General features: G+C 42.7%; 1 protein-coding gene across 2 annotated transcripts in view; it reads left to right on the top strand.

Annotated features, from left to right (window-relative positions):
* Nucleotides 1–18,604, top strand: part of Stab2 (stabilin 2) — a 128,218-nt gene that overhangs the window by 32,512 nt on the left and 77,102 nt on the right. For both annotated transcript variants that reach the window (XM_048357037.1, XM_048357027.1), the window contains exons 13-23: nt 1,381–1,524; nt 2,249–2,305; nt 4,557–4,682; nt 5,677–5,730; nt 5,954–6,034; nt 7,151–7,303; nt 10,466–10,528; nt 11,975–12,058; nt 13,084–13,170; nt 14,266–14,377; nt 16,521–16,701. In XM_048357037.1, the coding sequence (XP_048212994.1) occupies nt 1,381–1,524; nt 2,249–2,305; nt 4,557–4,682; nt 5,677–5,730; nt 5,954–6,034; nt 7,151–7,303; nt 10,466–10,528; nt 11,975–12,058; nt 13,084–13,170; nt 14,266–14,377; nt 16,521–16,701 (1,142 nt within the window). The remainder of the gene's footprint in view (nt 1–1,380; nt 1,525–2,248; nt 2,306–4,556; nt 4,683–5,676; nt 5,731–5,953; nt 6,035–7,150; nt 7,304–10,465; nt 10,529–11,974; nt 12,059–13,083; nt 13,171–14,265; nt 14,378–16,520; nt 16,702–18,604) is intronic.

The following is an 18,604-nucleotide window of genomic DNA, read 5'->3' as shown; positions in this document are numbered from 1 at the left end:
CCCCAGTGGCTGCACGCTGGCTCCTTACAGCAGACTGAGGGAAAATGGAAACAGGGATGTCACACTTTGCTCCTGCTTTCTCTTCCAGGCCCAAGCAGAGTGTTAAAGCTTTTTCAGCCAGACCAGTCTCAAGATACATGTTACCCTCCCAGGACTAAGCCATCCACCAAGCCCCTGCCCAAAGTCTTCTGTCATTTGGGTGTGGAGTTGGTGAGGGGTTTCAGAGATCTTCTTTACTTACTCCTTGTTGATCAGACAAGGAGCAGAGACCAAGGCCATGGAGAGGGGTATGCTAGTGCATGAAGGGGGTTTCCAAGTTTTGATTTGGATTGTGTTTATTTTGGCTGCTGGAGTTGACCACCAATGCCTTAGTGCTGTTTTCTTATATTTAAAAAAAAAACAAAAAAGAACAACTGATCTTCCTTTTACCATGACTGGAGGTCAAGGAGCCCATCAACAAATTGTTGTGTGTTTTGGGCCTGTACTACTTCATATCTTCTCATAGCCATGTTTGCTCCATCACTAGAAGTCCTGCCTATACTAACTACCAGGACAAATATTTGTTTGTGTCCATGTAAGACTCACAACAGCCTGTGAGAAAAGTCCTATCAGAGTCTCTGTCTTTCCTGTGGGACATGGTAAGTGCCAGAGCCCAGAGTCCAGTGAGAGTTTGTCTGACTTCGAAATCCACATCCTTAACCTTAGTCTGCTATATTGTGTGTCTTACAATAGACAGGTGGATAGATGGATAATAGACAGATAGGCAGAAGATAGATGGATGAGAAACAGATGGTAGATAAATAATAGATGATTGACAGAGGTAAATAATAGAGTTAGATAATAGATGATATATAAATAGTAGAGATGATTGATAGAGTGATACATCAATAACAGATATGAAGATGTCACTTTCTTGCACTCTCAGGACATGCTTCTTATTTGTTCATTTAGTCATTTAACAAATATTGACTAAGAGAAGGGGTCTGTTGGAAAGGAGAAGAAATTACTTATTCTTTTAGCAAATACTTGTACCAAGTGCCCTTTTCTGTATAGAGCACTAAAGCAAGTGATGCATTTAGAGCAAAGGGAACAGCCCCACCCAGCTGGAGCCCACAGTTCATTGGAGGAGAGCATTTTAAAGCCTTTTCTGAATTGTGTATGTGATGGTCACATTTTTTCTCCCTTGCCTTAATAGAAACTATCTGAAAATAACCAAGAAGACATCTAAATCCTTATGTTCGTTAGGTCGGGTGGCTTGCTCAGAATCTCACAAGCCATAAAGGGCAGGACCAAGAACTCAGGACTTTTGACTTTTTGTCCACCAATGCTTGCTCCCTCCAGAACACTGCACTAATACTTTATCTCTCTTTGATATTTTAGGATGGCCAATTTAGGCTTAAGCTTTATGGGAGCAAAAAAATGGTACAAATTATACAGGGAAACATCATTGCCTCCAACGGCCTAATACACATCCTTGACCAAGCCATGGACCACATGGAGCCCACATTTGAGAGCAACACTGAGGTGAGGCACTTCAGGGAAAAGTGATGTAAACCCAAATCTACCTACCTTGGCTGAGTTCTGAAAGAATATGCTCCTCTTATGTGCTTGTCCTTCCTTCAGCCAGGAATATCTCAAGCAAAGAGATGGAACTGGTATTTTTCAAATAAAATTCTGAGTCTTTATTCAAATGGAAAGAAAGGCACACAGAGTTATGTAAGAAAAGCCTGGATAATTTTTAACCTCCTTTTCTGGTACATACCTGTAAAATTCCTATGGGATGGGAAGATCATGGTTGTAGGCCAGCCTGGGCAAAAAAAAAAAAATGTTAGTGAGACCCTACCTCAAAATTCAAGCTAGGTGTGGTGGTTCACACCTATAACTGTAATTATATAGAAGAAAGAATAGGAGAATCACAATCCCAAACCCATCCTGGGAAAAAATGTTGAGACCCTACCTGAAAAGAAAACTAAAAAGAACTGGGTATGTGGTTCAAGTGGTAGATCACTTCCCTTAGGAAGCACAAGGTCCTGAATTCAAAACCCAGTGCAATCAATCAATAAAATAGCATTTTTAGAATGTGTGGTGGTGAGCAGGCCCTTTTATATGCATATATAACACATTACCTCTGTCATTTGTCTCTTAGTGTTAGAATTGCTATTCCCTAAATCCCTTCATTTACCTAAATCACTTTTATTTTTTTATGTTTCCTAAATCATTTTGTTTTAAGCAAAATGTCTCTTTTTAGAAAAGCATAATGATGATGCTACAACCAAGATATAGCAAGTTCAGATCTTTGTTGGAGGTATGTACCATTCCTGAGCTTCTGGGGGAAAAATTGCTTCTTAAGTTCTCTATAAACTTAGCAAGGTTATAAAATCTAAATACTTTCTAGAGAAATTCTTAAGCTTTTGGTTTGAGATTGATTACCCTGCAAATGACATTATTTTATTCTTTCTAATGGCTGTGTAAAATTCCATTATATATAGGTACCACATTTTTAAAAAATCTATTGTGGGGCATCTGGGCTATAGGTACATTTTTTTTCCTATTGTGGGGCATCTGGGCCATTTCCAAATCTTGGATATTGTGAAGAGTGCAGCAATGAACACTGATGTTCAGATGTCTTATCATATCCTGCCTCATGATGCTCAGGGTAGATGCTCAGGAGTGGTATGGCTGGGTCATAAGAAAAGTCTATGTTTAGTTTTTTGATGAACTTACAGACTTCTATCAGAGTGGCTGTACTAGTTTACATTCCCACCAACAGTGCAGTAGGGTTCCTTTTTCCAGTGTTATATTGGCTGTTGGTCTGTCATATATATAGCCCTTTTTATTTTAGGGAATGTTCCTTCTATTCCTAGATTCTCAAAAGCTTTTTACATGAATAGATGTTGTATTTTTTTAAAGGCTTTTTCTGCATCATTGAGATGATCGTGTGGTTCTTGTCCTTGGCTCTGCTGACATGGTGAATTACATTAATTGATTTACATATGTTAAGCCAGCCTTGCATCTGTGAGATAAAGCCTACTTGGTCATGATTTATGGTTTTTTAAGTTTGAATCTGGAATCTGTTGGCTAGTACTTTATTGAAAAGCTTTGCATCTGTGTTCATCAGAGACATTGGTCTGTAGTTCTCTTTTTTGTTGGATCCTTATCTGGTTTGGAGATGCGTGTGATATTGGCTTCAGAGACTAAGTTTGGGATTGTTCTCTCTGTTTCTATTTCATGGAAAAGCTTGAGGAGTATTGATGTTAGTTGATCTTTAAAGGACCTATTGAATTCAGTGATGAATCTATCCAGGCCTGGGCTTTTCTTTGTTGAAGGCTTCTGATTACTTCCTCAATCTTGTTGTATATTAATGGCCTATTTAACTGGTTTATATCTTCTTGGTTCAACTTAGGCAGTCTGTATGTCTCTAGAAATTTGCCCATTTCTGCTAGGTCTTCCTTCTTATTTTGAGCACAGATTTTGAAAGTCGCCCTTTATAATCATTTGGATTTCTTGGATGTTTGTTGTAATGTTTTCTGTAGCATCTCTGATTTTGTCAATTTGAATTTCATCTCTTTTTTTCTTTATCAGTCTCCCTAGGGGTCTATCAGTTTTGTGGTTTTTTAATAGTCCAAATATTAATTTATTATTATGTATAACATACTGCCCATTTAAAAATCTTTAAGTAGTTGTAAATGGAAGTTGCCATGTTGTCTGTTTTCAAGCAATTTTTTAAATATTTATTTTATTGTCAATTTGATGTACAGAGAGGTTACAATTTCATACGCTAGGCCTTAGGTACATTTCTTGTACTGTTTGTTACCTCCTCCCCTTTCCCTCCCCCCCATGAGTTGTTCAGTTGGTTTACACCAAATGGTTTTGCAAGTATTGCTTTTGGAGTCATTTGTCTTTTTATTCTTTGTCTCTCAATTTTGATATTCCCTTTCACTTCTTATTAATTTTTTCTTTTTTTTTTTTTTTTTTTTTTTTGGCCAGTCCTGGGCCTTGGACTCAGGGCCTGAGCACTGTCCCTGGCTTCTTCCCGCTCAAGGCTAGCACTCTGCCACTTGAGCCACAGCGCCGCTTCTGGCCATTTTCTGTATATGTGGTGCTGGGGAATCGAACCTAGGGCCTCGTGTATCCGAGGCAGGCACTCTTGCCACTAGGCTATATCCCCAGCCCCCTCTTATTAATTTTTTCAAAGAACAAGTTTCTTGTTTCATTGTGAAAGTTTTCTGGCTCTGAATGCTGTGGTCTCACGTTGTTGATCATGTCACTGTCTATGCTGCTTTGGGTCCCAGAGCAGCCACGGGGCCACTCTCAGGGCTTAGCCATGCTGCAGGCACAGGATAGAGGATGAGGGAAGGCACTTTGCAGTTTTCTGTCCTTGTGTGTGTTGGATATAAGTTCTTCTTTGTTTTTGTAATTCTATATTTGTTTATATTTTTTCTTGTTATGCTTGGGGTGAAGTGCATGTTAGGACCCTAAATCTTTATTTGATTAGAGAGAGCTAGGGTGATTCCCTGTTGCTTTGCCACCATCTAAATTTTATCTCTTAAATGCAGGAAACCAATATGGGGCATACCCTGGATGAGGATGGGGTTGGTGGACCATACACCATTTTTGTTCCAAGCAATGAAGCACTGGATAGCATGAAGGATGGTACTCTTGACTACCTCCTTTCTCCACAGGTATTGTGTCCTGCTGGCTCTGATGACCCTGTTGTTAGCATCACTGCTTCAGTTTGCCCCTATATTAGTTTTTGCTTAAACTAGGGATGGTATTAAGTAGTGCATGTATCACCACTTACATTGCTACAACCAAGGCAGACATCACTAGTCAATTACAGTTGTTTAGAACTCAGTAGAGTTCCAACCAGCTATGATTGGTCAATTATACTTGCTATAGGAAATAAAAGCTATTTACAACTGCAGGACTGAGTGGCTGGTTTGATTTATTTGGTGTCTTCTAATGTTTCTTAGTAGTAAACTCAGAAATTTAACTTCCACGTAACTGAAACAACCTAGAGAATGTATACAAATTAGGCAATCCAGGGCCAGGCCTAGGCTATCTTCCACTATGCTTCAGCTTTTCTTGATGAATGGGTCAGTAGTAGTTGTTATCTAGAGAAATGTTGAGAGGATTAAATTAAATATGTAATATATGTTATAACAGCTTCTGTCACAGAGTAAAGATTATATGGATGTTATTAGGGACTTTTATCATCTTGAATTTTCCAGCCTATAAGTAGGTTGATTGTGGTAGCCCACATTAACCCCAGCTATTTGGCAAGCAGGTATCAGGAGGATTGAAACTCAAGGCAAGCTCAGGTAAGAAGTTAGCAAACCCCATCTCAATAAGCTAAGTGTAGTGGTATGCATCTGTGATCCCAGGTACAGGAGAGGAATTAAATATGAAGATCACAGTCCAGTCTGGCTGAACAAAAACATGAGACCCTGTTCACAAAATAAGTAATGCACAAAGACATGAGGGTACTGCGCAAGTGATAAAGTGACCATCTAGCAAGCATCAGGCTCTGAGTTCAAACCCCAGTACAAAAATATATATCTTTCTGAGCCATATATTTTTATATCTAAATATCCAAAATCATCTAAAGAATTCTCATGAAAGGGCCAGTGTAGTGTTTTCTTCATTGACTAAAGAAGTGTTTTGGTGTTTTTGCAGGGTTCTCGGAAACTTCTGGAACTCATCAGATACCACATTATTCCATTTACTCAGGTTAGCCGCACACTTCCTGCTACTACTATTTCCCTGCTTTCAAGCTCTGAGCAAACACTAAGACATAATAATGACTCTGTTATCAAAATCTTCATAGTCACAAAGAAAAACAACCCTCATGACATCAAAGCTCTCATTATTTCTTCCCTAAAATGTAAAGACTGTTAGGCTCGGGACTCTGTGCATTGCTGCACATTTCTCCCTTGCTGTCTTTTCATTGCAGCTGGACGTGGCCAGTATTGTTTCCACTCCTCACATCAGAAGCATGGCCAATCAGATCATCCGGTTTAACACAACCAACAATGTAAGTGGAAGCCCACGACTGGGATCTGTAGTCTCCTGCTTTTTTAATCTGATAACGACCCCCATCAGGTTATCTGTCCTCTACACTAACTTGCAGGTTTTCAATCTCCTTGAAATCCATCCATTAGGCAATGAATAAAATGACTTCCTTACAAATTACAATGAGTACCCAGCAGACAAAGTCTGGAAGGCATGAAAGCACCCAGCAGGAGTCTGAAAAGGGCCTCACAAAGGTGGTACAGCTTGGAAGGGCTTTGCAGGATGAGGGCAATAAACTTGATAGAGATGAGAAGAAGGGAAAGCATGTGCGAAGGCTCTGAAGTGAAGGGAACATGACATACTTAAGAAACTCCATATGTAAATGAATGAATCCTCATTTCTCCACAAAAAGGTGGAACAATGTGCTCAAGGCACATGCGCCATAGAAGTGGAATAGTTATACCTCTATCCAACGTAGAGTGTGCAAGGGCCTTTATTCAAGAACATACAGACAGGTCTAGTGTCAAGAATCCATTGAACAAATATAGTCACTGCCTGTTGGCCAAACCCTTCCAATAGAAACCTTCCTTCTGATGAAAACAAGTGGTGTAGGAAGGCTTTTGAATGGGGGGCGCTAATATTTTATAGAGATAGATATTTTATTACTATCTTTAAGTAGTCTTACAAAGGAGTTGCCATTTAACAAAGCTGCTTATGAATACAATATCAATGTCACCTCTTTTGACAGTCTCACCCATTCATCCCCTTCCTTCTTAATGCTTCAGGATATACACTGAATTCTTGAACACACCTTTTCCCCTCTTCTTTCATCTGTCCCTTACCCCTTGACCCCAACCCACCTCTTCCAAGTACCCACTTCCTTTTGCTGAACCTTGATTTTTGCCTTCCTAAAGAATTACACTATTTGAGATCTCCCTTGAATCTACCATATTTCAGTTAATATATTTATAAACACTTGCATACCATCCAACATATTTACTTATAAGTTTGTAAGCTAAATCTTGCTTCCACTTACAAGCAAAAACCCAGAGAGGCTGAGGGTGCTAATATTCTTACTGGCTGGTGCTTCCTGGCACCCCTGCAGTTCAGAACCAAAGACAACCTTCTTTCTTTCTAGGGACAGATTCTGGCAAATGAGGTGGCAATAGATGAAACTGAAATCACTGCTAAAAATGGCCGGATCTACACACTGACTGGAGTTCTCATTCCTCCCTCCATCATTCCAATTCTGCCCCATCAATGCAATGAAACAACGCAAAAAATTAGAATGGTAAGGAGAATAACCAAATGACATTTAAAAAAATTAAAAGTTCCCAGCCAGGCATTAGTGGCTCACATCTGTAATCTTAGTGACTCAGGAGGCTGACATCTAAGGATCATGGTTCAAAGACAGTCCAGGCAGAAAAATCTGTAAGACGCTAATTTCCAATAAATTACAAAAAAAAAAAAAGCTGGAAATGGAACTATGGCTCAAATGGTAAAGCACTAGCCTTGAACAAAAGAAGCTCGGGGACAACACCCAGGCTCTGAGTTCAAGTCCCAAAATGGGCACAAGAAAAAAAAATAAAGGTCTCCAACAACTGCAGAGAGCAAACAATATTCTGATCTGCACACATACCTCTGAAAAAGCTGACAAGGAGAGCCCCTGGTGTTTGCCACCATGAAGGGGCAGTGGGCCTGAAGTCCCACAGGACCAACTGTGGACCATGGCCAAGTTCAAGAAGGCATCCCTGGGGCTGGGGATATGGCCTAGTGGCAAGAGTGCTTGCCTCGTATACATGAGGCCCTGGGTTCAATTCCCCAGCACCACATATACAGAAAATGGCCAGAAGTGGTGCTGTGGCTTAAGTGGCAGAGTGCTAGCCTTGAGCAAAAAGAAGCCAGGGACAGTGCTCAGGCCCTGAGTCCAAGCCCCAGGACTGGCCAAAAAAAAAAAAAAAAAAAGACGGCATCCCTGGGACTACTATAACAAATTACCACAAACTGGGTATGTTAACACAACAGTCGTGTGTTCTCTTACAGTCTGGAAGCCAGGAGTCTAAACTCAAGATGTCAGTAAAGCCATATTCTGCCTCAAGGTCCTGGGTGCCTTAGATTTTGTTTGTTTTGTTGTGGTTGTTTGAAGATAAGGTATTTCTGTGTTGCCCAGGCTGGTCCCAAACTCATGGCCTCCAGTGATCCTCTTCCTTCTTCAGGATCCCAAATAGCTGGTACTACAGGCCCACTGAGCCACTGGGCCTGGCTAACTTCCATAGTTCAATGAGTCACAGCAGCCCTTGACATTCATTAGTTCATATTACTCCCATCTCTACTACCATCTTCAGGTCTCCTTCCTCCCTGTGTGTTTCTCTGCATTACTCATCCCTTTATGTGTAAGGATATTGGTCATTGGACTTAGGCCACCCTAATTCAGTGTGGCTTTATCTTCATCTAACTACTTATATCCAAAGAGATCCTATTTCCTAAAATGGTCACATTCTGAGGGCTTGGGAGAACACACATATGTTTTGTTGAGTTACTATTCAACCTACTATACTCCAGCTCTGGGAAGTCTCTAAACCTTTCTGCTCTTGGATCATTATTCCCTCCAAGAGGGACTGGAAATTTCCTCACAGACATACTCAAGTCTAACGAATCAACCATCTTCCTGTTGTATTGTGTTGTTGTTCTCCAAATACCAGACTTTTTTGTTTCCCTGTGAGCTTCCCAACCCTCTGCTGGTCTTTACTGTTTCCATAGCAACTTCTTTTGGCTCAGCCAGTTTTAATCAAACCACCCCAAATTCCAATATCACTCCGCATGCAATCTTTAATTTCCTGTGCAAACTGCAACCTTAAAATAGTGGCACTAATAAGTCTGACTTTTTCAGAACACTTCAATAATACATCAGTGATTGTTCTCATAATATCTTTTCAGCCATAGAATAAGGAAGATGGCTTCCTTTATCTTGTCCTCTTTTTGTAATTATATTTTTATTATCTTTAAGTGATTGTACAAAGGAGTTGCCATTCAGCAAATGGATTTATAAATACAATGCATCTTGATTGATGTGGCCCCTTTCATCATTCTCCCCTTCTCTTTCAATCCAGCCCCTCCCTAAGTTTGCTTAATTTCATAGTATATGCATTGGATATTATGATTGCATTCTCCCCTGCCTTTCTCTCTTCAGTGGTCTGCCTCTATCCCCTTGACCACATGTTTCAAGTGTGAGTTTCCTGGCATTCATTTTGTGGGACTGTGAGTTCATTTTTCCAAGGAATTATACCAGTTGAATTCTCCTCTGCAAATACTATGCTTTATTTAATACATTTGTGTACACTTGCATACAGCCCATAAGTGTTTACTGGTACATTTATATATTAGTTCTAGCTTCTACATATGAGAGAAAACCTGTGTCCTTTGTCTCTCTCTGGGCCTGATTTACTTACTTCACATAAACTTTCCAGGTCCATCCATTTCTTTGAAAATGATATAATACCATTCTTCCTAAGGGACGAGTACAAACTCCATTCAGGCTAGAAATAGTGACCTAAACACTTTCACAAAATGGTGGTTGACAGTTTGTTCTATATTTTAAGCTACAGAGCAAGGCCTGTCTCAATTAAGTGCCATCTGGGTGATTTTGTCCCATTCTGATGACCCCTTCCCCAAAGAGGTAGAAACAGGGTCACTTCCAAGCCAGTTCTCAGAAACAATGTATGCTGGGTTCATGCTTTGAAAATAAGCATTGGCAGGTGTGTTGCCCAGCTCCAGTCAGGGTAAAGAGCAGAACAGGCCAAAGAGTGGTCCCTGAAGAAACAGGAAGGAAAAATGAGTTGATAATTTAATGTGTCCTCCAGAGCTTCCCCATTCCAAGCCACTGCTGCTCAAGTTCAGACAAGGAAGTCTGGGAATCAAGGGCAGAGTATAGTTACCTGAACCCAGTGACAGGGGGAAGAATGGAAGCAGTGGCACCCACCAGAAGCTATGGGGTTTTGTCAAAGTAGAGAGGGAGCCGGGAGGATATCCTCCTCGACCTTGGGCTCCTCACCTGCCAGGATCCTGCTGGTGCAATGTTCTATTCAAAGCCAGCTAGAAGCTGGCAAAAGAGCCCAAGAAACTACTGTTCATGATCTACTTGCTGATGCCCAGAGCCAAATAGAAAAGGTCAAACAGCAGATCTGGAGAGATTTATTCTCTTCTGTTCAGGACCAATAGAGGAGACGCCAGGAGACTGGAAGGCAGAAGCTCAATGTTCAGCCTTATCACTGCCAAGCTAATGGGAGGCCCTGGAACCGGTGAACAATTGCAGAGCCCTCTCTGGAGCAGGTGCCTCCCTGTAGGCAGAGATTAGAAGGCTGAGCCTTTGACTAGGTTGGCTTTGTCAAAAAAGAAGGAAAGGAAGGGCTGCTCTGAGCAGGGTGCTGTACTGACTTGCTGTCTTTCCCTCCAGGGCACCTGTGTGAACTGTTACCTGAAATATCGGAGCAAATGTCCTGCTAACTCTGAGATTGCAGTGAGTGCCTAAGACAACTCCCAAGCAACTTCCCTAATGTGGTTTCTTTAAAAGATGCAAATATACCTGGGGTAATGTAAGACTGGGACTTAGCATATATAGGAGGATAGTCAGGAAGAGAAATCAGGGATCCACATTTGAATCCCAGATCATTAGTACTAAGCAGGTTGTTTAAACTTTTTTCCTTAATTTTTCTCACCTTTAAAGAATAACAACAGCCAGGCGCTGGTGGCTCATGCCTGTAATCCTAGCTACTTGGGAGGCTGAGATCTGAGGATCACAGTTTAAAGCCAGCCCAGGCAGGAAAGTCTCTGAGATGCTTATCCCCAATTTGTGGCTCAAAGTGGTAGAGGGCTAGCCTTGAGCAAAAGAGAACAGGGATAGCGTCCAAGCCCAGAGTTGAAAAATAAAAAGACTAGCAACAGTGTTAGCCCAAGTACTATAATCAAACTTCTACTCATAAAAGTGTCCTTCTACTTCGCCCATGAAAACAAAATCCAGTGCTTATATTTACTCTTCCCAATCGTGGTTTGGGATAAAATATTAAGAAAATAAAGAAATACATCCAATTTCAATTAGACAAGGGGAACACTTTCCCATGGTTTCACAGGTTAGGCACAGCATCATGACTAGAGTTGACAATAATAATTTAATCCAGGAACTAAATTCCTTAAGATATGACTTGATATTAGTGAGCACTATTGTCCCATTCCACAGATGGGACAGTGGAGACCGGCAGAGAAGGCTGTGTAATTAGCCTATCATCCCAAAGTTGGTAGGCTCTAAGACTTATTCCCTGGACCAGATGCTTATTAGCAGTAGTTCTCAGTGGGGAGAGAGTTGTCTGTTCTGTTTCCCTAATCTTTACAAAAAAAATACATGGAAAGCACTGCATATAAAGTTGGAGACTGATGAACTCACGGGTAATATGTTCAGCCTATTGTTAAGTTCTCAATAAATGGTAGCTCTGGATCATCATAAGTGAGAGTTAAGGGTTAAAAAACAGAAGCATATATTTAAATCTGTTTCTATGCCTAGAGAAATGTTAACTATTGACATTCTAGTTAGTGAATCTTTCTGTAAAGACGACTCTTAACTGGCTCAGAAATTCCCATACAGAAAGAATTTAGATCAGAAGAGCAGACTAAGCCACATTCAGGATGATCCAAAAACATGTTTCTTGATTGATTAGTGATGTCTGATATGTCATGAGAAGAGGCATAAAGATTCTTGGGACACAGATTGGAAAAACTCCAGCCTGTATTCTACAAGGAAACAGGCCTCATGCGAATGGGAGAGCACTAACTCAGCCCCAAGTGTGAAGGTGTCCCCCGGGGCACTGAAGTCACCATGGAATAGAATGGCCCTCGTGGGGAGAGGCTATTCATTGTCCAAAGGACCTTGGCACTCAGACTGCCATGCTTTTGCTCACTGCATTTCTTTCAGAGCCTCTACACACGCAAATGTGTCTACAGGAGCAGAAGTGGCCTAAAGAGCGGCTGTGCCCTACTCTGTAGCACCACTGTGCAGGTGAGAAGGGTAGAGCTCGGGCCTTGCCCAGGCCACCGAGGGCTGGGCAGTACCATGGCCACATCCTTGGCCCTGGTATCTGGATGGATACTGAATGTGGTTTGTGGAGCTTTAGAATGTCTCCTGCAAGGGAATCAAAGGGTAGACCCTCTTCAGAGCTGCCAGGTCACCCCCGCCCTGTATCACGCCTTCTGGGGTCCCCCCCTCTCTTGCTTTGTACAGAACCCACCCTTATGGCTGCCACACACAGCCTACCTTCTGCCAGGGTCTCTGAGCTGTCTCTTTCCTACACCCCATGGGGCCATTTCCTCCCTTAGAATATTCTTCCAGACTTTTAGGGGTTGTCTCCACACGCTGTCACCTGCTCTATCACCACCTGATACACGATGGCCTCTCCAGTCTCTCCTAACTTCTGCCTCTACCTGCCTCCACATGACCATCCTCTGAAAGTCGCTCCTTCAATTTACTTAACTCAATTAACTGGCACAGAGGCTGAGTGAGCTCAGGCCCTCATCTGCCTTGTTTACAGTGCTACAGCCAGGCTGGTGCTCTTGGGAGAAAGATTGTGGTGACCAGATAGTTGACCACTAGCCATGCTATTGTGTACAAAAGAGAGAGAGAATCTTGGGAGCTGTTGGATCCATGAACATTTAAAAATGTCTCCTTGGAGGAATTGGTGCTCTTCTTGGATCTATTAGGTCTGTGTGTGTGCGTGTGCGTGTGCGTGTGCATGTGCGTGCGCACATGTGTGCACACGCCAGTCCTGGGACTTGAACTCAGGGTACTGGGTGCTGTCCCTGAGCTTTTGTGCTCAAGGATAGTGCTCTACCACTTGAGTTACAGGTCCCCTTCTGGCTTTTGGGGTGGTTAATTTGGAGATGACAGTTTTTAGGCTTTCTTGCCCAAGCTGGCTTTGAACCACGATCCTCAGATCTCAGCCTCCTGAGTAGCTAAGATTATAGGCATGAGCTCTGGCTCCCAGCTTACTTGGATCTTTAAAGGATAATACACTTGTTGTTTCTCAGATACCAACATGCTGCGAAGGCTTCTATGGGCCAGACTGCAACCCGTGTCCAGGAGGCTTCTTAAATCCATGCTCTGGAAATGGATGGGTAAGAACAGTCCATGTCTATTACTTCCCACATGCTAGATGTTGCTCTCCAATAATGTTTCAAAGAGCTAGTCCCCAAAAGGAATGCAACGCTGGGCATCATTCTCAGGAAGTAAAAGAAATGCATGCACCTACAAATGAAAAAGTTGAGGGGGAGAGAAGGCCCAGTGATGATGATGTTGGTCTCTGCTTTCCTGTTGCCCATGGTGAGATCTTGGGCAACTCAACAAGACTCTCTGGACCTCATTTCTGCCTGTGGGATATAGCAAGATCTAACTAATGCTTTATGATACTTTAAATAATAATAATGTTACTCCCCAGTAATTGCTTTTTGTAATCCCATCCAACAAAACCTAGTGAAACATAAAGTCCACAACTTAACTCCTCTTGTTCACAGGCCAAAACCCAAAGGAAGATGAAAACAGCCATATTCTTGCCATAGATCTTACCATTGAATAGATCCACATCTAAAATATGGTTCTCACAAAGGGAAAGAAAAACTATACAATCATGGATGGAGACCTTCTCTAGAAGAGGGAAAACCTGTAGCCAGGTGGCCAGGAAGGCAACTCCTGCTTAACTCTAATTCCTGTCAGTCAACACAAGTTTGACCTTGCCGGGACTGGGCAAGTGGGAGAATAGGTGTGTGGTGGTGTCATCAATGAAGAGAGATAGCACTGCAGTTTGGAGTCACAGAGTTGAGTAAGGGAGGAGGTAAATAGAGAGTAAGACTGCCTTTATCTGAAGGTCCTGTCTTAACCACTGCCACTTTCAAACATTGTTTGAAGGTTCCAAGTTCACCAATCACACACACACACACACACACACACACACACACACACACACACACACACACACACTGGAATGACATTCTTTAATGGTCTAATGTCCTAAATCCTACCTTGGGTTCCCCAAGTCCAGCACTGGTTTTACATCCTACTTGATACTGAGGTGACTCTTTCCCCACAAAGTCTCAAGGACAAATTTCAAATGAGACTGAGCCAGAGTTCAAAGTCAGGTCATGAACTAATGGTCTGGTGCCTCCCTCCTGCATTTTCTAACAGCCTGTTTCTGGGGCCTGTCTTTGCTCTTCCAGTGTGAAGATGGCCTCTGGGGCAAAGGCATCTGCATTTGTAAGGATGGCTTCCAAGGCTCTCGGTGCCAGTTCTGCTCTGACCCCAACAAATACGGACCTCGGTGTAACCAAAGTAAGTGGTGCTTCCAGAATTTTGTCCTTCTTGTGCCAAGTAGGCTGATAGCTCGACTCTGGTGTCTTGGGAGTCACTCTTATAGCATGCCATCTTTCTTCAGTGCTGCCTCTCACACCACTGTGTGTGACAGAGACCTTCTGAGTCAGTAGTCCTGGGATGGAGCCTGAAGTGTTTCATTAAGTTCCCAGAGAACGCTGGCCGTGTGGGTCTAGGGACCAACCACTCTCTACATCCCTGTAGTCATCGTAGATCAAGAAATAGATTTGCTCTCTTTCAAGCAGTCCTCTTCCCATAGTCCATACAGTTCCAAGCTGTCCATACTTCCTCCATTTCAGGCTGTATGGCCTTGGGCAAGTTACTATACTTCTCTAAGCCTCCATTTCTTCTTCTATCAAATGAGGGTGATGATACTAATAGCTACCTTGTACAGTTAATATGATACAAACAAGAAGCTCTTTCCATAGAACAATGCTTAGCGCATCACATGCACAACAGATATGCTGGCTGCTACCAGCATTTCTTACTGATGCTGTTATTCTAAGGGCAATGACATAAAAAGGTATTTGTAGAACATGTGGGAAGTAGCACAACAATAGATATTAAAAATGCAGTTACACAAAATATAATATCTTATTCTTTCAAATGGCATATACCATATCTTTGACAACTAAGATTTGAACTTAATAATAAGGTAAAAATGAATAAATAAGAGATTCCTGGAAAGTAAGACCAAGCAGAAGTTAAATTGTCAACACTGCAATTACTAGCTGTACGACCTGAGAAAAAGTCTCTTTCAATCTCTTCACCCAGCAAATGAAGACAGTTTTGGGACAACAGTCCCTCTGCATTGATGGGGGGAACTGGGTCTGGAACCACTCAATACCAACCAAATCGATAGGTGCAATTAGTGTCATGTTTGCATAGATCCTACATATCCTGCTGTCTGCTTTAAATCAGCCTCTGGGCACTCACATTACACAAATAGCTGTACCATATTGTTTAGGCAACAATGACCCCCACACACAAAATAAAAGCCTGTATATGTTAAGGACAGGCACATATTTTTATGAAATAGTCTTGCTTGTATCTATAGCTACAGAATCCAGAAATAGTTCATAAATCCCTTATCTGATTAAATTGTCTCAGCATTTGGACTTTTACCAGAAAGCTTGTACCTAAGAAAGCTATTCTCACTACTATTCCTACTGTCTCTATACATCTGAGGCAAACCATGTATCACTTCCTTCTCTTCACCTTATTTGATCTTCATACAACCCCCCTTCAAGACTGATGAGCAAGCAATCTTTGGATTTTCCTTTAATACCCTCTAAGACTCTCCTTCTTATTCCCTCATGCATAAGCACCTAAGTCTGAAGAGCCCATGTTGTAATTTTGAAATATTTGTAACCAAAAGCAAAAGGACTAGGAGAGTTTTAAATGATAACAGAGATAGGGAACAGAGATAGGGATGTAACTATCTCTATCTCTATGTAATTCTATGATGACAGTCACACACACACACACACACACACACACACACTACTATGTGTGAACTACTGCGTTTACACATAGGAATGGAAATGGACTTTGAAAATTGAAGTCAAAACCCTGGTTGGAAACTTAACAGGAAGTTGGGCAATTAGCTTTGCTCCTCTGGGCCTCCAATTCTGCATCTGAACAGCAGAGGCTATAAAAGCACAACCTCCTGGGACTAGAGACAGTTGATTTGATGCTGTGTGTGAAAGCTAGTCCAGAGCCTTGAATGACATCAGGGCCCAAATACTGGCCATTAGTTATCACAGTTTGCTGTGGTAAAGAGTGAAGAACAAACACACAAGCCCATCAGGGGGTCCACCAACATGAAAAAACACTTCTATTCATCCAGGATGTCTTCAGGAGAAGGTGAGAAAATTTGCTATATTCCATGCCACCTGCTCCCCAACCCTACCCAGATATACAGAAAGTGCTTTGACATCCCAATTCTCCCCTTGGGTGGGATAATCCAGTGCTCTCAGGCACTGTGGAAAAATTCTACAGTCCCTGAGAAACAGCCGCCTACACACCCTCGGCTCAGCCTAGGCTCTGCTTTCACATGAGCGGGGGGATGGGTGCATTGGTGTGCTGTTTGCTTCTCCCCCAGCCTGTCCATGTGTGCACGGAACTTGTGACAACAGGATAGACAGTAATGGTGCCTGCCTCCCCAACACCTGTAGAGAAGGCACAGCCGGGACATTCTGCGACAGGCAGACCTCGACCTGCGGGCCCTATGTGCAGCTCTGTCACATCCACGCCACCTGTATCTACAGCAATGGGACAGCCAGGTAGGTCTGTGAAGGAAAGGAAGGGAAGGCCCTTCACAAGCCATGATCACTATTCCTTGGGAGTGGGAGACCATCTGGCCCACAGGCCATTGAAGGTCCATGAAAGGTACATGGCTGGACAGACACGTAGGCTCCTCCATGGCTGTCTGTGGCCATCGGCCTGTCCTGATGATTTTGTATGGCCAACTATCATGCTATAAATATCCAAAGGGCCTTAGCAGGACAAACGATTCCTGACCCCTGAAGAGGAGTCAACCCATATCTAAACTCTTTACACCAAGGCCTCTTCTTCTCCCACTGGTAGTATGTGACTTTTGTGGAAGAACCTCAGACTGTGCGACGTGCATTCAAATTGGAATACTCCCTGCTTTCACAGTTAGCAATTGTGTGGCCTTGGGCAAGGTGCTTTGCCTCTCTGAGCCTTACTTTCCTCATTGGTGCTGATGAAACCTTCCTAACAGGACAATGGTGGAGTTTAGAAGAAGGTGAAAGCACCTAGTGCTGGGGTCTCTCACATCCTAAATGTCCCATTGAAGCAACCATAGTCATCACCAAATGGAAAAGCAATCACAAAACCTGGCTCCTTTACTCTCTAAAACTGTTACTCATAAGGCTTCCTTGTCAAAAAGCATCTTGTATGGGCTGGGGATATAGCCTAGTGGCAAGAGTGCCTGCCTCGGATACACGAGGCCCTAGGTTCGATTCCCCAGCACCACATATACAGAAAACGGCCAGAAGCGGCGCTGTGGCTCAAGTGGCGGAGTGCTAGCCTTGAGCGGGAAGAAGCCAGGGACAGTGCTCAGGCCCTGAGTCCAAGGCCCAGGACTGGCCAAAAAAAAAAAAAGCATCTTGTATGACACTGAGTGTTACCAATGGACAGATGTCGTCCTTTAATGGTGTCTCAGCTGCTGTGGGCTTGGCAAGAGAGGGAATAGAAAATGTTCCTCCCTGGGAGTGTGTGGTTCAAAGGCAGTGACCACCAGAAGTGCCCTGGGGATGCAGAGGACATATGCAACATCTGGCCCTGTTCATGCACCACATTTCTTCATTCATATGTACATAGTTATCGGCTCATTGTTTGGATCTGGTATCACTGACCCCTCCCCCCACACACACACCAATTGCAGACCTCATGCTATACAAGGCCAATGATGAGTCTTTCCTTTCCCACAGTCCAATGGTAGAAACATGTCTTCCTCAGGCATTGTGAACAGTGATCCATCACCCACAGTGGACTCTGTACATGCTGTGTATTACCTTAGGCAACTCAGGGTGGGAATAAATGGACTATTTTTTCACTTGGACATCAGTATGTAGTTTCTCTGTAGTTTCAGTCCACGAGCGCTAGATTTCTAATTCTTGTGCAGCACATATGTCTGCTTGCAAGAGGACATGGAATGAGAGTAGAGCCCGCATGTGTCCCCAGCATCCGTCACACAACAGGTGGCAATGATTAAACTGACGACTATGGCAAAAGCATCATGACAGAACATTTAGAGAGAAGTACAAAGGGAAAATGAGTCGGGAAACTACATCCGATCACAGAACAAGTCACCAGATGTTCCATTTGGAGAAACAAAGAAATATCTGAGCAAAAGGGAGCGACATCTCCGCTGACCACCATTTTCAAAGATTGTTCAGAGCTATCGCATAGCTAGAAGTGGTCTTTCCTGAGGCAGCGGTTATGAGGAAAACGGAGGAGAATGGAAAAGGAAGAGACCAGACTCAATTCTCAACAGGCTACGACTGCTTATAGCCAATGAGGAGCACAGACCTTACCTCAGGTTTGGAGGTTGTACAGGGACTGGATTTGGAGTCCCACTTATATGGGTCTTCACAAGGAAACAAAGAAGTAAACATCAGACTCGGGGCCCAGGGATGGGTACTTTCCGTTAGGGCCAGA

Source organism: Perognathus longimembris, chromosome 1 (assembly GCF_023159225.1).
Source record: "Perognathus longimembris pacificus isolate PPM17 chromosome 1, ASM2315922v1, whole genome shotgun sequence".
Classification (NCBI taxonomy): domain Eukaryota; kingdom Metazoa; phylum Chordata; class Mammalia; order Rodentia; family Heteromyidae; genus Perognathus; species Perognathus longimembris.
The sequence above is the reverse complement of the archived record's forward strand: the minus strand, read 5'-3'. Positions and strand labels throughout refer to the sequence as shown.